At 43.8% G+C, this 27,714-nt stretch overlaps 1 protein-coding gene across 8 annotated transcripts in view; it reads right to left on the bottom strand.

The window, feature by feature from the left end:
* Window positions 1-2,027: 2,027 nt before the first annotated feature.
* LOC138567574 (zinc finger protein 250-like) overlaps window positions 2,028-27,714 on the bottom strand; it is a 312,546-nt gene continuing 286,859 nt past the window's right edge. For 6 of the 8 annotated variants that reach the window (XM_069645935.1, XM_069645937.1, XM_069645931.1 and 3 more), the window contains exons 6-8: window positions 22,142-22,243; window positions 21,826-21,942; window positions 14,621-21,550 (exon numbers count right to left, since the gene is read on the bottom strand). In XM_069645935.1, the coding sequence (XP_069502036.1) occupies window positions 21,318-21,550; window positions 21,826-21,942; window positions 22,142-22,243 (452 nt within the window). In that variant the 3' untranslated portion in view covers window positions 14,621-21,317. Of the gene's footprint in view, window positions 3,759-14,620; window positions 21,551-21,825; window positions 21,943-22,141; window positions 22,244-27,714 lie in introns of those variants that run through there. The other 2 variants (XM_069645939.1, XM_069645938.1) reach the window with 1 other exon arrangement.

The following is a 27,714-nucleotide window of genomic DNA, read 5'->3' as shown; positions in this document are numbered from 1 at the left end:
TGCACCTACGGGGAGTTGTACTTTGTGGGCAGGGAGCGGTGTACAGGCACTCAGTGGGGCCGTTTACGGTTGATTCGCGATGCCGTACTTCTCACCATGGCGGATTGGTGCTTTCCGCCATGCTTGATGGCGTTAGGTACATGTCCGCTAGGGTCGGAATTCGCGTACCCTTGCGCCATGGTGGTATTTACGGTTTGGCATGGCGCGCGCGCGTACTTGGTGCAGTTAGCGTTGGCGTTCACTACGGTGTCGCTAATGGCTTCGTACTTTGCGGTGACGGGTCATAGTCGCACCGAGCGGTATTCGATGGCGGTATTGCATTTCCGCCATCGTTTTTCGGATTCCGCCAGGGTCGTAATGAGGGCCAGTGAAACAGTTGAGGGAGGCATAAAAAGAAAATGTCTCAGTGAACCTAAAATCTGGCAAGACACCGAACAGTCAAAATGTTGCGGGTGCCTCCCATTGAAACTAATGGAAAAGAAGCTGCAAAAATGAAGAAAAAAAAATCCGGACATGGAATTATGGCTTCTTTAAAGACCATAATAGGTAAATAATTGCATAGAAAGGATCGCTCACGGACAACGCGTGTGTCTTGGAAGCAAGGCAACACGGCGCAACAAAGGTTTGAATCCTGATCACGCGCTTAGAAAACACTGGCTGGAATTAAGCGAGTTATAAATGAACAATAAAATAAAATTTCGGTTTGCATTGCAACCGTAAAGAAAGTGCGTTACCTTTACTTCAGTGGTAGTTTGAAAGGGAGAACCCTCCACCATAATTTCTCCTTAACCAAGTTTTTTCTGTATTTTATAATGATACGTCACAGCGGTGTATGGTCTTTTCATCAAAAAGTTTGAAACGAAAAGAAAATGCATCGAAAGTTTTCCATCGAAATGTTTACCATCGAATGCATTTTCTGCAAAAAAAATTAATTGGGGAGGGTCACCCCAACAAACCCCCCGTTTTTTACCATTACAAACCCACCCCAAACAAAATTAACCCTTAAACACACACAAACATACATTCGATGGTAAAAATTTCGTTGAAAAACGTTCGATGGAATTCATTTCGTTGTAAACTATTTCAATGGAAATACCAGATACCCGTCACAACAGTGGCCAAGGGCATGTCCTTCAGGTACCCCCTAGTTAACAGATTTGTACCAATGGCTACTTAGCCCAGGGTCACTGCCCAGAAACCGTGAAACACCATGACTGGCCTACTGGGCATGGACTTTTAAAAGGCAAAGAGGCAGAAGGCACACAGTCAGGAACCCCGATTGGATCACTTGTCATGACCTATCGCCATGTCCAGTAGGCATTTTGCCCAATTGTAGGGGTTTAATCCCTGATCTGGCACACCCAAGTGACTACTTTGGCCATGTTTAGGGACCCATTTGCCCCACAGGTTTACACTGGCAATAGCCACCCTAGCCTCAAAAAAGGCCATGCATGCGGCTATGCCCTGGCCCCGCAGCAGGCGATTGAAGCGGCTAGTGGCCCTGGCCTGCACAAATTGGCAGATGCTCCCCTGAACAGTCTATTGCCAGTGACTTCTATACCCCAGGAATGGCATTTGGTCTACACAGACATTTGACACCAAACCCCAAAAGCACTGCACGTCAGACGAGATGCTAGGTCCCTGAAAATGTTTGACCCAGAACTGTATGCCAGTTGGGCAGTGAGAGCAAAGATTCCTCTATGGCGAGTCATTGCAAAAATGTAGTTTTTGCATAACTAGCCAACTCGCTATTGCTGATTCTTTAATACATATAGACTCAGGAAAAACTATAACTTGTTGGCTGGGGTTTGGATCGGGTCAAAGTCATTTGATATGCTCCAGGTACACTACAGTTAAAGAAAAATATTTGCAAAAATATACAAATTCACAAACCCAACCACTAGAAGGTGTAATATAAGCAGAACGAGAATATATCAAAGATTCACACTGCAAAGTTGGAGACGTGTAATAAGAAACAGTTGAGAAATGGGTTAACACATGCCAAGGAGAGGACTGCATTTCCTAGATTTTGTCATTAAAAATAAATTTAATATATACATTTTCAGTCAGATCACAGAACAAAAATACCACGTTTCAAAACATTCATCGAGCAGGCCCTCGTCATTTAAGGCTTCTCTTGACAGACCTTGACCTGTTGAAATCATCAGTAAAAGAAAGCTAGTAAATAGTCATTGCATTTAGCTCGAAAACATTTTTATGTGTGTACTTTTTACAATAAACTTTATTCCAATATATCTGTATACTTTACAGTCAACTTTAGTCCAAGCTTAGTTACAATCTTACCAAAACGAATGCAATTATTCAATATCCCTGATGTCTCGTCATAGCCTGCTTTAGTTTGCCCACAAGCAGATTATTTTTCGCTTGGCTAGCTTGTATTGCACATTTTGCACCAGGCCATGCAGGTTTATGTTCTAAATGATTACCAGATCCTCATCAAATTTGACGTTTGTTCTCTCACTAGCCATTGTTGTATTTCTTGGCCAGTTCAGTCCAGAGTATCCCAAAATGTATTCACTATTTGAATTGTGTGTACCCAACCTAGGGTGATAGAAATTAGTTTATTAACAAACAACATATTCACGTCTCTCAAAAGTAGTGTAAAATAAAAATGTTCTGAATACCGCTTGAAGGTCAAATTAAAATATTGTTAACACTAAAAGAACATACTCATTGAAGCTCCTCTGAAAACAACAGTCCTTCAATATAAATTAGAGAAAATGGGCCTTCTTAGGCCATGACAAGCTAATAACATTTGCTATGGTTGACTGGGATCCTCAACACATACATATATATTTATCTGAATAACAGCGGCTGCACAGATTCCCACCCTGGGCATTCCCTCAAGAAGTAGTATGTTAGGTCTTCACACTGTTGAAGTGCGTTTGTTCATTCAGTCCCATCATTTGGCATTCTCGTTCAAAGACAGCAGCGTTGTGTCGGTTTGTAGAGTCCAGTCCTTGAATCCACACTGGAGCTGCTTAAAAGCAGTGCAGAACTGACCCAAACACAAAACATTGTGTAACTAACTGGAACGAAGAAGGCAAGCATTGTGGACACCCACAGACAGATTTAGGCAGATGCTTTACTTTTAAGAGGTTGGGCTGAAGACCAGTCAGGATAATCCCTTAACACAGACTGCACACCAAATTGCGGTCATTGTTTTGTATACTTTGACTCGCACTATAAAGTGGTATAGTATGTGTGGGGGGAGGGTCACACAGAAAGGACATCCCTAGGCTCCTTTTGGCTTAATGGATCCGGCTACTTGAATAGATAATTGACAAATCAACAAAATGCACAAGCTTCTTCTAATGAATAGTTCCCAATCCGTCCCAAAGTGGTGTCTCTGATAGGGTTAAATCATTGGGATCCGAATGCGGCTTTTCCCACATAAAAAAAAAAATGTTGAAATCTCTTTAGTCTGGAGGGTGTCTTTGTAGTGTACAAAACTACACTTTCAGCATAACATTCTCTGTGGTCTATGTGGTCTTTATAGCTTTACGTTGAACTTGTTGCCACCAGTATTAAAGGGGCCTCTGCTGGTTTATTTTCCACAACATGTTTTTTCATATGCAGCAGCAGATAGTATCTAGTTATAAACTTTTTCTCACACTTTTTGCATGCAAACGTTTTTCCTCCAGCCAAGGTTTCTGCTGGGATTCCTCTGGGTTTTATCTTTCGAGGAAGCCTCTTTGTACATTTCCTTTCACTGGCTTGGCTCTTCTGCAAGTCACCTGTCGAATAAAGAGACGGAGGATTTACTTCACGCTCATTTCCCTTCTGTTACATACACCATGCACTTTCTCTTCCCCCAATAGATGACTGCAGCGTCTCTCTCTTGTGCAGTCCAGCGCCTGCATCTAAATGCTTAGTGCTCACTCAACCTCCACAGTGCTTTCCCTCAGCCATAGGACAAGGAGAAATGTGAAAGGGCAAAGCGCTGCTCCAACAGAAGGCCAGCCACATCCTCCCTGAGACAGACTTGCTGCGCCAGAGGATCACAATATGCACATTTTAAGACGGGACAATTTCGTAAAGTCAGAACACTGTTGCCGCACTATAGATTATTTTTTACCGAATTTATAAAGTAATACAAGACTGGGGGCCTACCCTCGTCTTAACACACATAATTATGATTTTACCCAGACATCTTACACTACACTATACTATACTTGATGCAAATGGCCGTGCTCATTAAAACTTGACACGGTTTCTGGGTCCGAGGAGATCTTTGAGGAAAGAAAAACAAGCGTGGGGATGTTTACACAAGTGATGAATTTTATTATTTGAAACAAATATTGGTGATCCCCCTTCCCAGTTATACCCCTCCACCTTGCTTGTTTCAGTGTCTCAGAATGTATACAATAATAGAAGAACTGAACGATACCAGTTGTTTTTTGGGGCCAGTTAGTGGTATTAATTACACAGCAGCGCATGATAAAGAATCATACCCTTGCGTGCATAGTATATATGGGGACATAGGACTACAGGACACCCACTAGTTTCTGAGCACGGATGTGGAGTAAAGCAACTTAAACTCTCAGCTTTATCCCTCCGTCTATAGCCTGTGCATTCGACCGTGCTCCTCTCCTAACGGGATTTCTGTTGATCATTCCGACTATGGACCCCCCCGCCCCCCACCAAAACCCACGGATCAGTGAAAAGTCCTACTTTCAAACCACAATTGGTTCCAAGAGTTTGAAATGTAGGTAGCATTATTACCGACACCATGCTTTGTTAAACCAATGTCACCCTAGTGGCCAAACACATTTAATATCAAATATAAACAGTTCTTTTTGATGGCAAAGGGGGGGCTGAGTTGCAGTGAAAGATGGTTCGTTCCCAGGGTCCCTTCCCCTTCCTTCAAAATGTTCCTGTGAGCAAGATTAGTGTGCCCAAAATCAGAAACAACACACACTTCCAGTCAACAGCCCACAGTAATTAGAGCAATTAGGAGAGCTAGGATACATTATGAAACACAGTATATACTTATTTAGGACACTGTAGGACTTCCAGGAAAATTAATAACTAAACTACAGCTGCTATAGTAATGAAATGTGGGTTAAACCCATGAAAACATATGCCGTAGGTGTACCATCATGAAAGTTAACTATGCCGTAGGTGTACCATCATGAAAGTTAACTTTTGCACTTTGCCTCACTGCTAGCTTGGGTCCGCTTTGGTCTTTCCTTCCCCAAGTAGGCTTAAACCAGTCTGTAGCACCTCCTTGGCCGACTGTAGGGCAGGGGTTTTAAAACATGTTATGCTGACCTCACCTTTAATACAAATGTGCAGGACCCCTCAAGATGCTAGAGCTGGTTATTTTCTCTGAAGTCAGTCACTCTCCTGCCTCTAAAAGAGCCTCGGGCACCGTCCCCCCGCCACCCTCAATCCAGAGACATCCACTCGGCTCAACCATTGGGGGCCAGCCCCACAGCTTGAACACCACTGGTCTAGTGCCTGGCAGAGTTAAGGCACTCTGCAATCATTTTTCTTTGACCAAGCCTGTCACACAGTTCACTCAAATCCTATTCACATTCAATGATTCCTTGTCCCTGATCTCTTTATGACCCCCCCACCCCGACCCCTGCCAGATTTATTAGCCCCAACTCAAGAGGGAAAATTGTCAGTTCCACACTTCCTTTATATTAAGGGTGTTTCTGACATCGCACACTGCTCTTGTTCTCTCATTCTGCCGAACTCCCTGTATCCCCTCTTCCCCCTCACATAGACTCCCCCTCCTCTCAACATCACTCAATTCATAAATACCTGTCCTAATATGACATGCATTACTTACCGTAAAAGCATTTCTGATGGTTGTATCTCCTTAGATTCACATGCTGTGCATAGTCCGACATCCAGTGGTAACTGCAGAGTATTGCATCTTGTCTTTCGAGAATCCCTGTCCTAATATACTTGCTTACATCACCACTCCCTACTCCCCTCCATTTAACAGCGTTTGCTTAGTCCTATTACCCATCCACCATTTCAGTTCCACACTGCTAAGTGGCGCTACCCATCACCCCCACCACGGACCATCTCATCTACTCTCTAACTGTACCATGCAGCCAAACAACCCTCCTTGCACCCCAATCTACTCTACAACACTGTCAACCAAACTTACCATCATCAAACAGATAAGAGAGGCATGCCACCTGTGGCTTCTTTAGCACACCCTGGCTAGACATTTCAATGCTTAAGTGCCAATATGTTGACAACAGGGCTACATGGACCAATTGAAAGATATTGTCACTTCAATATCCACACGTGAGCTGGGAGTACAAACTAATCCATATATGTTTTTGCCTACCTATTTGGAACCTGGTTGAAGCCTATTTTAGGCGGGGCAGCGAGTCACACAATTTAAGAAGGCCCTTGCTCAGATGTTTGCTACACCAATTCTCTCATTTTCTTCCAAGTCTCAGTATGGAAGTAGGGCTGGTAGAAGTGAGTGACACTACAAATAGTGCTATGGAGTTCTAAAGTTGTAGTCATTTAAATTAGGTTTTGTTTTCGGTATGACTATTTAGGTAACTCTGTAGATCAACAACATTTAATATCTCAATGTTAGTCCTATCATTTGTGTGTGCTCCTTATTGGATTTTATTGCCCAGTATATGATGATCAAATCCCAGACAATGAGGTGTTCTAGTATGTAAAAATAATGTAAACCACTATACTAATTGCTGAATGGATAGTGTTATACATAAGATTAAGGGCCTCACTAAGTGTTTGGCAGTATTTCCATGGAAAACATGCCCTCAAACTCAAATACTGATCTCTTGCAGTAGGAGTGGTCAACATGATTCCGAGACATGCAGCCCTTTAGTTATTCTCCGTTTTGCTGTCAATAGTACTCCAAGGGGAAATGTCTTTACCAAATGCGTGGTTACGGCATGCAGTACAACTTTGTATGGAGGACATTTCCTTCACACAAATACAGGAAGTTTCCAAAAGTTTTGGATGTGAACCTCCTACTTCAGAGACAAAGTAAGGAGGAAGTTTGTCCGAAAATGTGGTTTGTGACCAGCTAATAATTCTGCCACGCCTGAAAGACCCTCACTCTTTACTGATCAAGCAAATGGTTAATTTCATGTAGTGGCAATGTAGATTGAATTTCTCCTTCCCTGCGGTACTTAAGTATAGCATTTGCACATACCCCAAAGTTTCAAATGTATGCCAACTGTATGTATGCAAGCATGCTTCCAGAGACAGTGTAGAATGTATTATTGTACTTTATTTAAAAAAAATTCCTACAATTTCAATTGTTGCAAGATTTCTTTTTAAAAGGGACCAAATAAATCAAACATCATACAAAATGGCAGTCAGAAGTAGTAATATGAGAAAAATCACTTTAATATCAATAGTTGTTTAACTTGTTGTGAAGATTCTAGGGAATTCGTCCCCTCTCCCCAAGGGGGAGCCACCCCCTTTGGGACTTTAGAGGTGAGCCTGCTAAGCGTAACCCCCCCCTAGGGTACAGGGCATGTGGGATCCCGCTGGGGGTGATTCTCCCCCTAGACACCCAACCCCACAGAGGAGAGGCAGTCCCTATACAGGTTTATATAGGTTATCCTCCCGTGTCACAGAAACCGGATAAGTGGTTGGTTAAATGGGAGTTAAACTGTATAATAACTTGCAACTTCCTACACTACACTAGTATAGTTTCTAACTATTAGGGCACAGTTTACACCCAAGAGGAGGGAGCAGAGGATAGGTCCATCCTGTGGTTGTATGGAGAATAGTAGGGTGAGATGATACCTTTAGTCAAAACTAAGCTTGGCAGGTTTCCACGCCCCTTTAGGCTGGATATACCACCCTAGCGGAGGTCCCAGGTGGAAGTGACGTCATGCGAGGTGCCCCAAAGTTAAGCCTGAGCGGAAATACCATCCCGGAAGGGATGTAGGTGTGTTCAACAGGAACTTTGCCCTAGTGGGGGTGCCCTACCAGATGTCACATTTTAGGGGTTAGCTGGGCTTCCCACGGATGTCCCCCACAAAGACACGGAAGTGGGTCACCGTGTTTTGCACATTGGGGCGCCTGGAGATGTCTGTGCGGTTGCCATCTTTAGGGGTGTGGCAGGCAGGGTGCATATATACAGACAAGGTTTGGACGGGAGGTACAAGCTGCTCCTGAAGCCTAGGAAAAACCTCAGCGACCACAATACCGGGAATTATGAAGTGTTACAGCTACTACTCGAAGAATAATACAGAGGCCGATGACTTGAACACCCTTCAAAAATACTACAGCCCTGAAAGTCCGCTGGCAACAACGACGGACGTCGACGGGGAACCTGATGATGCTGTGGCTATGGATAAGATGCGTGAAAGCCAGGCTGTGATCACTTTGATTACCTGACCAAGAATATTTTTACTAGCAAGACCTCTGATGGATGCAGGGATGGTGTAGATGACCCCTACACAAATGCAGACTACGTAGATATGGATGAATCTGTTAAGGCTCTTGAGGATCTGGATGTTTTAGAGCAGCTGTTTCCAGAGGCCGCAATGACCCCGGCGTTAGAACCAGCATCCGATGAAGACAAGTCATTTATGGACGTCACTAGCGCCTGCGAGATAGAAACTGCTGGTTCTCAAACGTGTACTAAGGTAAGTAATAAAGCATGGCTGGGTGGGTGTGTGGAAAACCTGTGAAAACATATGCTCAAGAGTTAAAGGTCTTTCTTTTTGGAATTGCAGAAAGCGCCAGATAAACTTGATGGCGCTGTGGGCCTGACCAACGCATTCAACCGAGTCTATTATTGCGTGTGCTGTTCAAAAAGGATCGAAAGTCCAGCATTCCCAGGTGGTAATATTTGTAAGAGACGTGACATTTTAAAAAGCATTGAAAGCGCTGATGAAGAAGATGAAACTATGACCCTTTTGGAGTCTGTAACGGTTCAAGCTTTTGCTGCGTGTGTTGTGAAAACAAGTTTGAAGCAAGACTATTACCGATGGTGTGAAGGGCATGAATGCTAGACCCGCAGCAGGATGCTCATGATTGTTTACTCCCGCATTATCAAACTGGAGCAATACGGCGGATATGCCATATGTTGAAGTCACATAACGTTTATCAGATGCTTAAATGAGTTTATAAAGCCATGGGTATGCGTGTACATGCTAGAATGGGGAGGGCGGAGGGGGGCGGGGTCTATTAACAAAAACAATCCTGGAAATATACACGTCGCAAGCCTGAGAAAAAAATGAAATCTTTACCTGTGGTTTTTAGAAACCATGTAGCCCGTTTAATGCAGAAAGACTTTTCTAACCTGTACAGTGTTAGGAAGAGCCATAAGGAATGTCCGGTACGCTGAAAGCTTTTTTAAAGATAAAAATACAATAAACCTGCTCCTTATACATGTACTGTTGTTTCTAGGGTTGCATTTCTGGAGGGCAAGCCAGGCTTGTGGATCGTGACCCGACGCATGCACGTATGTGTGTGGAAAAACTTATACGCTATGCTGAAAGCGAGAATAACTGTAAACAGTCCACACTTGTTGTGGGAGCTTGTGATACCGACACTCCGATATAAGCAGATTTGTGAAAGTGTAATCTGTATAAGGGACATCTGTAACATCAAGATGCCGGCGTGTGATGAATACGGTTATGTATTCGAATACGCTGTGGGCTCTTTATACCTGGATCCTAGAGCCGTATTGCAGCAACGCGTGGATGACTGGTATGCAAGATACTTATGCTTAAAGGTAGTGTTTTACAAGCCTCTGAACTAACAACTGTTAAATGCTACGAGTATTTGGTGTCTGCAGAGTTATTGACTGGGTGCCCCCGATGACGTGCATAGCTTACTTTATAATGCTTCCAATAAAATATCAGAGCTGGTAACGCTTCGTCTCACCCCACATGTATAATAGCCATTATAAAAAAAAAAGAAAAACGTCATACATCATCTTGGTCTCTGGTTATTTTATTTCAGTGCTTCAATGGATAACGCATGTTCAGATTGAGATGGAACGGATGGAGTGGATGGAACGGATGGAGAGGACGGAACGGAGCAGATATCTCGGATGGCGTGGATAGTATGGACGTCACAGATGGCGCAGATGCTACAGATGGTGCGGATGGTGCTACAAGATGGTGCGTATGCTGTGGATGTTACGGTTGGTGCTGATGTTGCGGATGGTGCAGATAGGGACAACACCTGTTCACCAAAACATTACCAAATATCTGTATCTCCTATATATATGCTATGTACGTGTATACCCATATTTATCTGTATCCCATATATACCCCTAGCCCTCCTGTTGCTTTATATACCTATGTCGCTATTTACATCCCCACTGTCCTGCTCACGTGCCTGTTCTCAGGCGCTTTACGGATAACCACCTATCACACTACTACGCTTACTCTCTTCTATACACCATCATTCAACTAGAACACAGTTATACCCCTGATAATTCGGCCTAGCTGTTCACATACGAACATGTTCGATACAATTGAAGTCGCAAGGGTTTTCAGATTCCGTCTCCTTCCCCATTTATGTTAACACGTCACGAGCAGAATCAATTATGTCAATTATAAAATATTTAAACCTTTCGCTTTAGTCTCTACAAATAACTATGTCCCTATACAGAAAAGACTCTGTCCTTTAAGATGTTTATCCCTAGTATGGTGCTGATGCATCGCCGGTCTAGGTAAGGAGACAGTAGAGAAAGCACAACCTAGCCTGGCTCACTACTTGCCAAATTCTAAAAATTGCACACTGTTGGGCAGTCAACAATCGTCTTTAATGGCGTTGCTGTCCCTTAGTGTGACTTATCTTAAAATTACATAGGCAGTCCACCCTTCAGTAGAACTATACCCACTGGGTTTGTAAAAAGTGTGTGTCCTATGTTCGAGCTCCCATATTTTCGTGAGACAAGTGGGTTGGATTCGTGCCCTGATCCAACCAATGTCGACCGGTTTCAGAGGGGAAACTAGTTTGCCGCTTTCTTCCGGACTCTACAATGTGCCCCTTGTGGACACTCTACTTTACCATAAAAAGACAGTCATTAATTGTGGCTATCTTCCAATTCCCTGGTCTGGCGCGGGCATCTTCCACATTACTGGGACATCTCGTCAGTATGTCCACTCCCGCCTATAGAGCGTACATATAAAGCATTCTGAACTACAGCAATGACACTTTGGACACACAGCTCATTGCAGGGCTTTTTCTTTTTATAAGTACACGGCAGGGCATATGGAGGGTTCGGGAGAATTCGCAAAAGTGTGCTAATTCCCTTCACCTTAGAGACACCCAGCAACTTTGAATGGCTGGTGGCAGTAGTTTTACAACGATCTACCATGATTTTTCCCAACCGCGAAATGTCCGCAGCTCCAGCATTGTTAAATCGCGGGAGCCATGTTTTTCAAGATGGCGTCTGAGCCTTTGTTAAAACAGGTCCCGGTCTTCTTGTTTTGCCATGTCTATGTGGAAAGGTCCTTCGAGTTTTTCTCTGCGTGCCAAACCAGGGTTGGTCTCTTTGTTCATTCGCCTACAGCGGGCTTCAGGATTGAAACCCGCCTCTGGCTCCAGAGTGTCTGGGGTAGGCAGGAAGTGTGGCAGGTGCCTGAAACGCCCTGTGCTTAGTCTCCTAGGCGACCCAAATTTACTCTGTGATGATTGGCTGTCTGACTGTCCTGCAAGGACAGCCACCCTGCTGGGTGAGTGGCAGCTAGGCTGGAATGAATGGGAGAGAACTGAATAAAAGGCGAGTCTCTTGGCTTGGAAGGCAGAGTCAACCACTGGACGAAGGAACCGAAGAAGAGCTTGAAGAGGATGCCTGCTGCAACTCCCGGACCGTTGGTTTGCCCGGTGAATCCCTGCTGCAGTGCCTACTTGCAAAGTTCTAATCAACAGAGAAGCCCCTGCAAGGACGACTTCTCCCTTTGAGTTGGTGGGACCAATCAACTCCAAAGTAAGCCACCTGGACACCGATCTCGGAGCTGGTTGAATTTCCTCAGAGTTGCCACAGGAAACCGTAGAACCAGGGAGAGGGACACTAGCTTGTGTGTGTTACATTTAGGCTGGCCTACAGCGTTTGGAAGATCCTTCGGACGCCCACGGCGTCAGACCGACCAAGCCTGCCCCCCCTCAGCCGAGTGGGACCTCAGAAGCAAGGACACTCCACCTTGACAGCCAGGACCGGAGTTGTTACCAGTGCGGTAGCTGAAACGCAAAACGGCCACTGAAATTGAAGTTTGCCAGTTGCAAGCTTTTGACCATCCAAGTGCAGTGCAGGAGTCTCCTGACGTCCTCCCTCTTGTCCCCACGACTGAGGCCCAGGAACAGCGAGATCTGCAGGAACTGCCAGGAACAGAAGTCATCAGATGCCTCTTTTTCTTCATTGTAATGTACTGTAAAACAAGACTGAGAGAATTTACCTCTCTCGGTGAAAGCGCTTGAATCTTTTGCAACTCGCAGGCCTAATCAGCTTGTGACCCAACATATGATTCTTTTTAGAAACTACTTCTGAGAACTTGTGCAGAGACTTTTCCGTTTACTTACCAGAACGCTTTATCCTATCCAAGACTTTAGCCCATTGACTTTGGCCTAGCCTATTGAATTGACTCTTCTGGTGAACTCAAAGTATTTGCACCGTCTAAGAATAATTGTAGTCTTTTTATGTTCTGATAACCTTTGCCTTTTACTCCTCTTTAAAAGTATTCTGAATGCCAACAGTAAGATATTAATGTCCCCAGCACCCTTGTTACTAAAGTCACCTGTTGGTGTAGGTTGTGCCTGTGGGCCATCCCAAAAAGGTCTTGTCTGATTCAGAAACTTAAGAGTGTACAGTACTGAAGTATATTTGTGTGTGATTATATGATTGCTTCCTTCTAATTAATGTTTTATAACTGACTGATAAATTAATAAGTGTTTATCCAAGAAACCTTGAGTGTAAGAGTTTATTTGAACACCTGTGATTGTAGACCTCTTTGTAACCTCATTACTGCTCACATTCCCCGCTTGAGATAAGCCTGGCTGCTCAAATCGCTACGAAAACTGTGTAGTACAGACTAATACCAAAGGTTGGTTTGCTTACACCTGTAGTCATAGTTGCATGCAATGTTCCCAGAGGGTACTGCATACACACGTTGCCTAACATGGAGGATTATGCTCTAAATGGAAACAACAAGGGCTTTATAAAGAGAGCATCGTATGAGTCAGGTAGCAGAAATTTTGATTTACTAGGGCATCTACACACGGATCTGTTTTTTCCAGGAGAAACTTATGGTGAATGGTGTTGATCTGAAAATTAAACTCTTGAGAAATAGACGCCTTCTGTCTTAACAGTGATGATGCAGAAGCCTGCAAACTGGTAATAGTATCAGTGAGTTTATTCATTAAAAGGGTCAACGTGTCACCCACAGTCAGGCTCGCTCCTGCTGACGCTCTACAAGTATCTAACTTGAAATACCCTGTGTAGAGGACATCCTTGAAAATCTTCAGTGTACCAGCAGGCAGTCGGGTCACCAGTCAAGATAACTTATTCCTGGGACAGCTACCTGAAATAATCAGTATTGGTTTTGTGGATAACACTGCTTTTTCAGGAGATTACAAGAGAAATCCTTTTAATTTTAAACATTACAGCATTAACTATGCTGCTCTTTTTACAGATGGGGTCGTCATACCTGCCAAAGCCTACAGTCCCAGTTTTCAACACAAAAATACAGTTAGGGAGTATCTGGGACTAGTCTCCATTAGCGGCAAGCACATGCGTGATAAAGGATTTGTGATTCCCCCGTGTCGACTATGACGGCGGTTACACCTTGTTGGCTTTTGATTTGAGACTCGATAATGCATCATCAGGCCATTGTAATCTGATTAGGAATGGTAATTTGTGCATCGGTTTGCTTCAAATTTACCAAACACTGAATCCTATTATTATGGCTCTATTTGACTCAGTCATAGAAATCAACAATCAGCGGCAGGTGCTGTGTGATATGTAATGGATACCTACCAGATCATGTGTTTCCTGCCTAAAGACAAACAGGCTATGAAAACATTCTGGGGCGTGAATTTGTGTGATAACATTCCAAGGGATATACCTGGTGAGCTGCCCGTCATCTTTGTGGTGAACACCGATCCCAGCATCAAGAAGGTACACATTGGATAGCTATGTGTAGACACTGGTGCAGTAACTGTTTTTGATAGTCTGGGGTACTTTCCAAGCCACCCTATATACGGTGGCGCTCTATTGGACTATGTTAAACATATAGCACCTGTATTACATGATAATGGAGCCCAGGTGCAGCATTATGAAGCCATGACATGCTGGCAACATGCTTGCTACTTAACATCTAAAATATCTGAGAAGCAGTCATTGCAGGACGTTATGCAAACCTATTATCTTGATCTCCGAAATTATGATTGGCTGGTGGCTGATTTTGTGAACAAGCGCAAATATCGCCGGCCCCCTGTAAATGTATTTAGTTTTTGTCAGAAATGTACGCTTGTTACTAAACAGTAGATGTGTACAGGTCTAAATAAAAAACATTGTACTGTTAAACAACGGTCTCATTCTTACATGTGTACTGTTTAATATTTTAAAAAACAAAATGCTATGGTATGCATGCTTGAAATAATTAGACACAAAACGTTTGGTTGGTATAAATAATCAGTGTATTTTATTACAAACAGAGCCTTTGTTTATACAGTTTTAAGGGTCCATACATATAAAAACATTTACATAAACACATTTTATTACAAACAGCACCTTTGTTTAATCAATCTGGCTGGGTATACTTGTAAAAACACATTTACATAAACCCATATACATATTACAATGGTTAAACATGGTTCTAAAATAAAAAAAACACACTAAACCAGGCCTTGCATTTGGGTTTCTTTTTTTTTCCTTTAATTAAATATCTAGGGAATCAACATTGTCTGACAGGGTTTTAACACCAGAGCCTTTCAAGGTCTTGAGAAGCGCCCGATAACCATATTTCCCACTAAAGAAGCAGGGATATTTAAATAAGTAGCAGTTTGCATGAACAGATCCCAGCCTCTAGATTTTTCGTGTCTTCGAAAGGACTAAGGATTGGTAATGCAGCAAACTGAATCGTGGACGTTCGCACCTTTGACAACCTCCCCTTTACATACAAATGCCCCCTTTTCGTTCCAGGGTACCACCCCCTTGTCACCGGTCATCTTGTGCAACAATAGTTCAGCATTTTTACAATAGCAGGGATTAATGGTGTTCAGGATTTCTGCCAACAGGGGGTCTGAAACGGGGGGCCCAGGGTTCGGGTTGCCAAGACTTGTGGACTCTTCAGGGGGCATGTACAATGTTAGTTTGTTCTTCTCATTTTTGCTTGTGTGAAATGTGTTAAGTATTTTTTGAGAATAGATGAATAGAGAGTAATCTTGCCGTACCAATAAATCATGCCACCACAGAACCTCCTGCATTTTAGAATCGAACCGCAGGGTGGCAGATTTTTGAATATCAGGTTCTTCACGGTTTTGGGTGCTCAGACCATCCATTTGACGCTTGTCAACCAGATATATCTTCTGACTGTACTCCAGAAGTCTTGTGATCAGAGGCAAGACCTAGTAGCGCACCTATGAAACTGTTGCAATGCTTTAAAAGTTCTCTTTTATATTTTAGGGAATCCCTCTCGCTACCCAGTTTCTTGAGGATACTTTTTTTCTTTAAGGCTCCTAACTGGCGGCTGGATAGCTGAACGTTCCCCCTGACTGTGTTGAAGGCAATCTTGGCTATAGTCAATACTAAATCATCAGAAGCTGAGCACAGAATGGCCTTGCATTGTTGCGGTAGTGCCGTTAATAGCATTTTAAGGAGAGCGTAGCTCCTACGTATACGTGCCGTCATGATCGTCTGGTGCGTGTACTAATGAGGGCAGATTTTCTCCTCATCGGGTTTTTCTAGAGGCCTTTTGTATGTAAACAGCTGGTAAATCAGGACACAAAAGACCCGTGCACAGTCTGTAGTCCTCTAAGGTGTTTTGTTTTCAAATCCACCAATAAGTAACCATAAGGTTTCCGTATAGCATCTTCAAATGCCTCCAAGAAAAAACGGATGTTACCCGGATACATCTGTCATGCTAGAACAGAGTTGTTTATCTCTGGGGTTCTTAAACAGATATAGCTGGCGTTTAGTGTTATCGAACGGCTGCCCTTGTAGAATACATTCTGAACAATGTAGCAGATACTAAGGTTACGATGGTGCAAATATTGCGTGAATGCGTTTTCAGTTCAGAGCTATGACCACCATCCATCATATGATCATCTACAATAACCATATTAACAAGGTCTAGTGGTAGCAAACGGTCATCATTCAGAGAATCTGGTAAGCCCTCCGCAAACTTTAGGAGCAGTATTTTAGCGGACAGTTCATTATACAGGGGTTGCCAGCAAGAATAAAACCAAACAACAACATCAGGTGTCGCTGTCATCACTGTGGGGGCATTTTCTAGGAGCGGTTTAATAAAATAGCTTTTACCGCAGCTGGAAGGACCTGCCAACATGCATGAAAAGGGTGTTGAAATCTTACGCGATGCTTCCTTTTCAGAAGCCGTAGGGTAATGTTTTGTAGTCATTTGTGAGCGCCCGTTTATCAAACACGACCCTCAAGGTCTTCTGCAGTGTCTGGGTACTAATTTCCCAGTGCTTTTTCTCACGCACTACTGATGGCTGCTGCACCACAATAGTCTTGGTAGTGTTTTTTTAAAGTGTACTCACACACTCTTTCAAACTGTCAAAATTGATCTTCATGCTGTTTGACGTTCAAAGTGATGCCTTTTACTTTCATACAGACCGCCCCTGTGGATGTCCGATACAAATGTGTTTTGGGCCCTGCAGAAACAAACTCTATAATGTTCTCACCTGGAGCTAGTTCGCTTGTTAGATTACCTAGATAATCACCCAGTGGGGGATTCTCCTGACCAGGGGCACTAACAAAAATAACCAAAATGGTGTCATGGTGCAAACACCACTCCTGGAGTGCGTCCATGATGGTATACAGTTCCAAACGGGCATGAGCAGTTGTGAAACATTCAATAAATAGGTTTATATTGTTGGAACATGTTGGGTACTCCTCAGTGTACTTCCAACAGAAGCAAGCAGCAAGCAGTTTCCTAGTCTATAAACTGCAGGCTTTAAATGTCATAACCAGCATCAAAAAAGATAGGCGGTCAGTGTGTCTGGATCGGTTATAATGGTTGTGTTTGGTAAAATTGTTCTCTGAGCAAACTTACCCCATAAGGAATTTGAACACAGCTTAGCTAGTTGCTGTCTGGAGGGGTTATTCTCAATGAATTCTGGTCTTAAACGGATACCCTGATGTGCGTAACACTCATCTATGTACTTTTGTCGGGAAGTGGGGTCGTCGCAACCCTCGGGTTATCCTGAAGATTCCGGTTTATTTGCAGGAACATAAAAATGTACTTGCAAAAGAGTTCAACCGTGATGTTATCAAAATGCCATATTTCATTAATCCTCCCCAGACGGTACCCTTTCTGCAAGGCCACTTCTAACTCGACGGTACACCAGTTACCCATAATCGACCGTTCCTCATCGTTGTGTGTGCATTTTGCAGTCCATTTTGACTCGACACATGCCATACATAAAGGAAACATGAGCTTACCAGAAATCCTCTGAGGGAGGACCGGGAAATAAAGCTTCCTGGGGGTGGGGGGGGGGGGGGTACACTTGACATTTCATCAGCCCAAAATACATCTTAATATCCCCAAAATGTTCATAGAGGATATGGGGGTGCCCTAAAGAGTAGGGTTTTGAATGGTTGACAAAGGGGTAGGGGCTGGTAAAGTCGTAGTATTGCATCTTCTCACCTGGGGCAGTTTTCGTGATCGAGCTTGATGGCATTAGTCCTACCTCCAAAAAGAGTGTCACACGGCTCTCAGGGTTCTGGTAAATTCTTCGGCTTCGTTTTTCTACATTTCTGACCATTCATGCTACATTCATGCTACCAAAGCGTAATAACGCGCAGCCCCCGGGTCTCAAGAAAATAATTTTTTGAAAAGCGTGCTTCTGTATAGACGACTATAACACCTTGACAGCGTGTACTTATGATCACCTTTCTTATAGCATTGTGTGCTGTTCCCCATTTAAAGAAGCATAGCCGTCTAGAAAACGGGGGCCAATCTTTTTCTTGCCTCCACTCAGGGCATGCTGTATAGGTATGCATATACATTAACCACTGAATGGCTGGTGTGGAGAAGCGATTTTGTTTACCGTGGTACATGTCTGGTGGTATGAGTGCTATTGTTTCACACTTTGGAAACAGCGGTTTGTATATATTCATACACATGCTAGCCAGGGTGATAAATGTAAAGGGATCTACGTATGTAACAAATTTGATCTTCATCCCAGGGTTGTCAAGGTCATCCATAGTTGACACCTTTCGGGTCAGGTCAATGATACCGTCTCGAAAACTGTTACCAGCGGTTCTCAAAATGTTTACATCTTCACAACAAAAGGTTTTTAGCTCTCTTAAAATCAAAAACCTGTGTGCAGGCTTCAGTATACCATTTAAGAAATGCCTCCTTGTCGGCCGGCATCATGAATTCTGAACCATAACACTCAACAGGGGGGATGGGCCCCACATCATTCTGATTCTGTACAGTGTTAACTTCATGGGTAGAAAATTCAAAATGTCGATAAATCGGATTTTAAGGTCTGGTACCTCGAGGAGCTTCAGCTTTGCACCCTCTCTCTCAGTTTTACAGCGACTCTCTCTTTAATCAGTTGCTGTATTATGAATAAGCCATCGTATCCCTGACTGTTGTGAGCCAAAAAGCTATACCCCCCAAATTTCTTAGCCAGAAATGTGGTGATAAATCTGCTGACACAGTCAACATCATCGAATTCCCAATGGTCTTCACGAGTGAGATGTTTGGCATAAACATAGTTGGGGATGTGTATACCCGTCTCTTGCATGCACTCCATGTCAAAGATGATGTATTTCTCAGTCTTGGCTACTTCTTTTGGGGAGTCATAACACTGGTGTGCATCCAAGGAGACAACCTCCACATCGCATCGGGGCAGACCCTCCCCTTACAGTTATGTTTGACCTTTATAAAAACAGTTGCAGGACCGGCAATCTGTTTTAAGCTGACATTCGGCTATACCCTGAGATACTTTTTCAATGTGTTGTTGAAGACATTCTTCGGACCGGGCAAATGTTTTACACCGGGGACATTTAAAGACTGATTCACTGATCACCATGCAACCCATGTTGCAGTGTAAGAGGCATCTGTTAGCCACCTTATTGCTGTATATGTCACAACAAGGGCATATATTTCGAGCCCCTAAGAAATCCTGAAGATTTAATATCCCATAATAGTGCTGATCGTGGTGTAAAATATATATAGTGTTCTTATTAATGTTGTCACCTGCCGGGAAATATTTCCAAAGTATGTTCTCATCATACAGAATTTTGATAGGTACGCCAAAGTGGTCTTCAAATAAACGCAATTCTTTAAAGCCAACCATGATATCAGGGGGTATACCTAGAACATTGTGAACCTCCAAAGCCTTTGTCAGGATTTATCCGTCCGTAACCGTTCTAGGCTCCAGCAGCCCTATAATACTTGCAGACATACATATGTCCAAGTACCCGTGATTAAAATCCAGGAGCCAATGTTTCTTCTTGGCTACAACCATGCTGTAAAGGGTTTTAAACGCCTCCCTCTCTGCACCGGACAACCACAGACACTAGTCTCAATGGTTCTCTTACGGCAAGTTCTGCCTTACTTTGTAGCAGTTTTCCAATGTTTTCTAGAAACTGCAAAACATCCAAGGTCTGCCGAAACAAACGCCTGGTGAAAAGCGGCCTGTTTAAAACCATGCTGGACGAAATCATTAGGCCTGACTGTTGCAAGAATCTGGGAGACGAACCTTTCAACCGCCTCAGTTATCATTAATAACCCTTGCCCTGTTGATCTTAATTGATCTAAATTTACAAAGCAGGACACTTCATAGTATTCAACATTTCTAAACTTTGGTTGATCTCTCTGGTATGTGCCCATACTCTGCAAAAAAAACAATGTCCGTTTCGGCATGCTGGGGTGTGTTTTGGGGTTGTGACTCTAAATCTTTAAGTGAGCGCTGCATGATGATTATTTTTGCTTTTCTCAAGCGTTTCAGAAACATTTCCCGCTGCCTGCGGGTTCGAAACCATTTTAAACGCTGTGCTGGTAAATCTTTTACAGGTATGCGTCATTTTTTAACAGGGTTTGAGGGTGTGCATGTATCTTTGAACACTACCAACTGTGTCTTAGGCTCCACGCTTAAGTAGGAATTGTCTGTACCCAGCCGGGGTCTACTCATGATCTAAAAGGTTCTGGGGGGGCGGGGGTCTGCAGAATCAGGACTGGGCTGTACATGCTTTTTTAGCAACCGTTTGTTTTTTATTTTAGTTTGTTTTTAAGAGTTAGGGGTCTTTTATTTTTCATAATTTTTTTTGCTGGGGTGTTCACCCTGTTTTTACATTCCCTAGTGAAAAGGACGTGCTTGGCCTTAGACACATGCTTACGCATAGCTGCTAGAGATTTTTTACCAAGACAGTGTGTCAAGCTACAAGCCTGGCGTCATAAGCTATGGTTGTTACGCGGCCCTAAGTTTTTCCTTTCTCCGTTTTTGTAAACCTGGGGGACGAAATAACTGCTTAACAACGGCAGCCCATTTAAAATCTTGTATATTTACAAAGCCGTTTGATGTATTAAGATTCACAGGCTTTGGGGAATTTAAGGTCTGTATATTATGCTCTGTACATATGACGGTTGTACGGCGCAGTTTGTTTACGCCCTTGGGACCCCGGTAGTAAAGATCAAGGGGTTTCGGGATAGAGCCTGATCCACAGATAACAGAGCCGTATACGAAGTCTTGAGTCTCTATTTTTAAGGGGGAACCTGAAATAACTATGACCGCCTCTTTTATGGGTGAATCAGTAATTATTATAATTGGGTCAGAAGCTAGGACGGCACTAGTGCTAGGTTGAACCCAGAGATGTTCTACATCTTCAGAATTAGTAACATCTAGCTCGTGGTTGGGGATCGTTGGCGAGTACACATGAGGTGGTGTGATCTCTCCACAACTGGAGGTCCACACCTGGGGCCTACCCGAGACTCCGGCTAAAAGTTTGTCAGAGCTCACTACCAGAAGGCCCGGGCCCTGTGTGATAGCACCCCCCGATCTGTGTCTCCTGGGGAGGTCTAACATTCACAGTTGCTACAACGGGCGTGGTATACACAGGTGTACAAGGCTCAATACGCTGGGGTATATGGTTGCTGGGAACAATAACACACTGATGGTTAGAGGTAACTAGCCCATTTGCAAGCCCTTGAGCCCCCCCGCCCCCTGTTAAGCGATAATCGCAATTTTTTATTTAAGACCGTATGTACCGCCCCGGCTAACACACAATCAATACTGTTGACGTTGTACAATGGGTGTGTATACGGCTGACCTGTAGACGTCGGGGTGAGCGAGGGTGGTGTCACAGAGGTTGTTTGCGCTATAACTTCTTCCTCCGCCGCAACACAATCCCCTAGAATTAAAACAGAAGAAAAAGCAGTTTTAGCGTGGTATTACAGAAAAAATAGGCCAGGCAATACTTTACAATGAAATGCTAGGGTAATGCTAGGGGACTACGAAACCACATTAAAATATTAAAGGACCTAGTTGTGAAAAAATAGCCCAAACAATACTCTATAATGATATGCGCTGACCAGTATAGGGTTTTTACAAAGACACACTAAAATTTTAATGGCCGGAGCTGTGGAATAAAAAAGGGTTTGCTCGTTGGTAGTCATACAAACGTACAATGTATACCCCCGGCAGCTTGTTTCCGCTTTAACGACGGGCCATCCGATTGCGTCGGTCCTCCAGCATGTGAACCGTTCGGGGCAGCCGTTGGCGTTTGTCCTCCAGCATGTGAAACTGAAATAAAATCAAAGAACCCATTTACCAGCATTTTCTACATCAAGGATTCACACGGTTGCCATCTGCTTCAAATGCATAACCATATTTTACACAAAAGACTAAAATCTTGGAAAACAACAGGTACCAAATAAAAGGCACACATGCTTTACAGGGATCGACCTTTAACTAGCATATGTAGAGTGCCAGCCGGCATTACCTCTTACAATGACCGATTCTCTCCCAGCCTCAGAAGTCCCAGCATCAATCTGTTGAGTATCAGTGTCTTCGGTCTGGTCATAAGTATGGTCATGCGTCACTGCTAAAAAATAAAGAAACAGCATATGTTATTGTAAAAATAAAATTATAATTAAAATAAAAAAACAAAATCCTATTAAAAAATATTAAATAATAATAATGCTAAAAGATATTTGTACCGCACACTATCACAACCGGAGTGGTCCCCTGGCACTCTGGCGGCTCTGAAACGGAAGGGGGTGAGTTAGTGGGAGTAAGCAGGAAAAGTGCAAGAGAGCAGTAATGTGCTGTTGGCAGCCACAACACAGTTAACACTGTTCGCTGGGCTTGGGGTGTTTTCCGGTCAGTAGACATGGTGTGCGGTTGTGCGAGTCTATGTGAGGTTTGTTTTGTTGTTGCAGTGTAGTGAAGTTTGTGCGGTTTGTTGTGGTACAGGGTTGTGGTTGTGTCTGGTTAGAGTTTGAGAGGTGTAGGCGGAGGGGTGAAATTGTTAGTGGATAGGTTATAGGCATCTTTGTCTATAAGCGATGTGCTGAATTTCCACGTTTTTATAGGTGTGGTGCGATCGAACATCCCTGCATGTCAATCTAGCTCCGGCATCAGCCGATATTCATTATCCCTTCCATAAATGAAGCTCGCCAATATTCACAATTGTGCACAAATTCAGCCCCTGCCCGCTATTGGACCTGTCTATGTGTGGGGCTAGCTGGTATTCGTGATTCCATCCTAATCTGGCCTCAGTAGCATTCCCGATGCAGTCCAGACGTGGCTTCGCTCAACAACCGCTACTCTAATCAGATGTGGCAATGGTTGGCAATCACAATCCTACCCAGCTGCTCACGCAGGCCACCACTCCCAACCCTGTCATCCAAGCGAGGTACATTCCAACACTCGTAGCTCCGGCTAGGCGCGGCAATAGTCATCATTCACAACTCCGTCTGGGCTCTGCGCGTGCTAACGTCCATAGCTCCGTCCAAAAGTGGCAGCTTCTAACATTCATAATTGGCATTTGGTGGCGTTCATGGAGTGGGTGAGGTTGCAGGATGGAATTGGCCACGGGTGTTAATTCTGTCCTTATGGAGTTGTTGCTTGTGTCCTATTCAATTTAGCGTTGTCTCTCGTTATTATTGGACATTCCCTTAGCCATTTCTGGGCGTTGTCTTGGTCATCCTAATTAATTTCTGTCTACCTGTTCTGTGTTTCCTGTTTGGTTGATTAGTTTCAATTTGTTTCTGCGGCGTTGAAGAGTCAGGTTTTTAGTAGTTTTATGATTTGTAGGTGGTCTTTGGTGTTTCTTATTTCTTTCGGGATGTTCCAGGTTTTTGTGGCCATGTGGGAGAAGGAGGAGCCTCCTAGTTTTTTCTTGACATATGGATTTGGCTCCAGGCGGATTTCATTGCTTGATCCAAGTAGTCTCGTAAATTGTTGTTTTCTTTTGTAGGAATTCAGCTCCCTGTCCAAGGATGGCCCTGTGTGTAATGCACATTGTTTTGAAGGTGACGCAATTTTTGACTGGGAGCCAATGTAATATTTTTAGCGCTGGAGTGATGTGGTCTCTTCTGGATAGTTTGAGGAGTCTGGCTGTTGCATTTTGGATGCGTTGTCGTTTCTTCAGGAGGTATTCTGGCAACCCGAGGTAGAGGCTGTTTGCATAATCTATTCTTGACATGATGAGGGTGACGATTGTGAGTGTTTTGTTGGTGAAGGAGAGGAAAGGTAGGACGATTCTTGTTGTGTGAAGGAGGAAGAAACATTTCTTGATTATTGTGTTTATTTGTGGTTCTAAGGTTAGGGTGTTGTCCCTCAGGACTCCCAGATTTTTTACTACCTTAGATGGTGTTGACACTGTTCCCATATCCGTTGGCCAGGGAATGTAGGTATTTTTTCTCCTGGTTTTTGGATATAATCATGATTTTTGTCTTTCCTGGGTTGATTTTCAAGTTGTTGGCGTTCATCCAGTTAAAGATTTCTTTTAGACACTCAGTTAGGGTTGAGTGATCGGTTTGAGTGTCTTCGATTTTCAGTAGATGATTTGAGTGTCATCTGCGTAGTTGTAGCATATGATTTTGTATTTTTTGAAGATTCCGATTACTGGAGTCTGGTAGCTGTCGAAGTATAGTGGCGATAGTGAGGATCCTTGTGGCACTCCACAGTCGTTAACTCGTGGAGTAGATTTGAAGTGTTTTATCCATACGGTTTCTGTCCTGTCTGCTAGGAATTATTTGATCCAGAGTAGTGCCATGTCCATTATACATATGTCTTCCAATCTTTTGGTTAGGGTGTCATGGCTAACTGCGTCAAAGGCTGGGGAGAGGTCGAGCAGAATCAGAGCTGAGGTTGTGTTGGAGTCTGTTTTTAGGTTGTCCCAGATGAATAGTAGTGCTGATTCAGTTCATCTTGCGGGTCTGAAACAGACTTGTGCTTGGTCTACATTTGTTTTTTTTCTACATGTTCTTGGGTTAATTTGTATACGTAGGTTTCTAGGAGTTTTACCGGGTAGAGAATGTTGGAAATCGGTCTGGAGTTGGAGAGATCTTCCACGTCGCTGCTTGTTTTTTTTAAAAGTGGTCTGATATATGCTGTTTTGAAGGATTTTGGTACAGTTCCCGTTGTGAGTGAGATTTAGCAGGTTTCTGAAGTATTCTGATGGCGTTCCTTGTGCGAGGACTGATTTGTAGATATCCGGGTGGGGTGGGGGGGGGGGGGCAGGGATCCATGGGTGATCCCGATTTCTTGCTTTGTTTTACCAGTCTGGCTAATTCCTCTGCGGATATTTCAGGAAAGTTTTGGAATTTGTGCTGTTGCTCTTTCTTCGGTCCGGTTGGTTGAGTGTTATGGTTGGTTGGCCTGTTTTGTATGATTTTTCGGATGTCGATTTTGTTCTTAAAATGGTCTGCCAGGTTGTTGCAAAGTTTCTCTGAGGGGGTTGGAGTATTGTCGCAACCAGGTAGGTTTCTCACTTTAATGATGTTAAACATTTCTTTTTGTGGGTTGGTGGCATTGGTGATCCTGTCATCATAATGCCTTCTCTTCACCTTTTTGTATTTCCTTCTTGAATGCATGGATTTGTTTTTGAAACAGCAATTTGTCTTGCTTGTATGCTTTCCTACATTCCGGTTCCATCTTCTTGTCCTTTTTCATGGTTCCAAGTAGTGGTGTGAACCATTTTTTAATAACCATTATAGTTGAAATATTAAAATGTAATATCTGACATGAATACCAAATATTAAATAATTAAACATGAATATTAAATTATAATATATCAATTAAAATTATTAAAGATTAATTCTGAATATGAATACCAAATATAACATTAATAACAGATATTAATAACAGCTTAAAATTATTAAATACTGATTAATAATATACACCAAAAGTCTCGTTATCAAATTAATTTTCAGTCCAGATCGCGATAAGTGTTTCTGAATTATACACATGTCCTCCAAGCCTGCCTCCCATGCAGAATATTCCTCTGCTAGAAGAAAAGAAAAAAATCTAAACAAATATAAACTCTGGCCGCACATACTGCAGATGCTCGTTCCCTGGGGAACAAACAGAGGGCTGCACCAGAAACACATGCTGGGGCCCCTATTCGGTCACTGTGGGCCAGCTTGCTGAGTTATTTAACTATGAGGCTAATAGTTTTGACCAGCTGTGCTGAATATTCTTTAAATAAAAATAAAAAATGTACAAGCTGCAGCACATTTTTATTAAACATCCTTGGGAGCTGTTCAAACAGTGTCACAAAAGGTCTGCATAGCTATTTGCAGCTAGGGACCCTGGGAATAGTTTGATGGGTTAATTTACTCTGGTCAGGCTCTGCCAATCCTCTAGGGCCTCAGGCCTAAGACCGAACCATAAACACAAAAATGCATGTGGGGTCAGTTTTGATGGGCCAAAGGGTGCCACTCTTTGGCCCAACGTGTGCCATTTTTGCCTGGTTACTTCACTAGGCCGCTTATAGTCTTTGACCAGGGTTGCTGACAATTTGCATCACATTTTTATCAAAAAAAGCCTCCTTGGGGCCTGTTCAAACAGTTTCACAAAGAAATGAATTGCCATTTGGCACCTGAGGCCCGCTTTTTTCGTTGGTGCCAGAGACATTTTTTTGCCCCAGGCAGGCTCTGGGGCTAGTCATTTTGACCAGTGTTGCTGAATAAATAAGCTTTAAACTACAGAAGTAACCAGCAGATAATTGCCGCTGTGGGTTACACTTCTGTAGTTCAAAACATATTTATACTGCAGCTATTTGCTGCTGAGCAACCTTTATTTGTGGGGTGGCCTGCACCTCATGGTGCGGCATTGCGTGCGTTTTTTTGTTTTTTTTAAACTGGCGGGCGAACGCGCCGACGCAGGAGGCATGGCGGACGCCGCCCCTTAGTGCGGGTTGCCCAGCCAACCACCTCCCCCTCCCCCGAAGGTGGGGGTGGGCCAAAGGAGGGAAGGGTCCGCCCCGGAAAATGGGAGGGACGACACAGGAATGGACTGGGGGCAGGGAACCAAGTGAGAGGGGGGCCTATAAAAAGCCCAGGCAAACAAGCATCACTCTCTCCCCCTAGCGGTAGCCTGCTTCAAGAGGAGATCTATTTTGGAATTGCTGTCGGTGTTCCAGGCTGGGCGGTGTTCCAGGCGTACAACAGAAGTTCGGCTGCGAGATTCGGGAGTTCGAGCAGAAGCAGATTTCGGTTCCAGCCGGGGAAATAAGGTAATGGAGTGCCAGATGGGAGTGTAAGGCCTGCAGTCGGGGGTTTGTTGAGGCGGCCAGCGGTTGTGTTGCAAGGGGTACTTAGACTCGCCTACATCGCGGTGGGATTCGCTAGGCAGGGGTTGAAATGTGTGCAGCTCGACGTAGGCGGGGTTGGGGGAGCAGGAGAAGGGAGAGAGAATTATGTGCAGGAGGGGGTCACAGGGACCACAACAGGTCGCGGTTCGCTGAACTGGCTGATTCAGATGGGGAACAGGCCTTCAACCTAAGGGGTGAGGAGAACGACAACGGGGGAGGCACTGTCACAGGAATATGTCTTAGTTTGGCATTTAGATCTATAATGCGCGCATACCCGGAGGTTTCTTAAGCGTTGCCCCGGGATCGAACATGTGTTTTGAACTGGGGAGGGTTTGCTTATGGGGAATCCACTACAAGCCTCATGGTCAATGGCGATGGGGGCATGTGGGAAGGGATCCAAGTAATGTTGCCATTGGTTTTGTCCTTTAGATTGCATAGTCAAACCATGTTTATCGGGCGACAGGCACGCGGTAAGGGGTAGGGAGGCACTGCTTGGTGCAAATGTTTAACCATATGTTTCCAAGTTGCATGGCAGAGTCACTATAATGATACTCAGATCGTGCGTTGTGTGCACAAATGTTGTATAAACCGAAATGCATTTGTAGGTGCCTTTCGGGCAATCGGGGGTGGTGTCTGCGGGCATTGCGTGGGTTGTAGGCCTGCCCCGTACATACTTCTGGAGGCGAAGGGGTCATGGGAAACTGAGTGTTGCAGCCATCGCTTGCATGTCGGGCAGTCAGATGGGCAGCAGA

Source organism: Ambystoma mexicanum, chromosome 2p (genome assembly GCF_040938575.1).
Source record: "Ambystoma mexicanum isolate Mex_15411 chromosome 2p, UKY_AmexF1_1, whole genome shotgun sequence".
In the NCBI taxonomy this organism is placed as follows: Eukaryota; Metazoa; Chordata; class Amphibia; order Caudata; family Ambystomatidae; genus Ambystoma; species Ambystoma mexicanum.
Note: the sequence above shows the minus strand (reverse complement) of the source record. Positions and strands in the feature narration are given on the sequence as shown.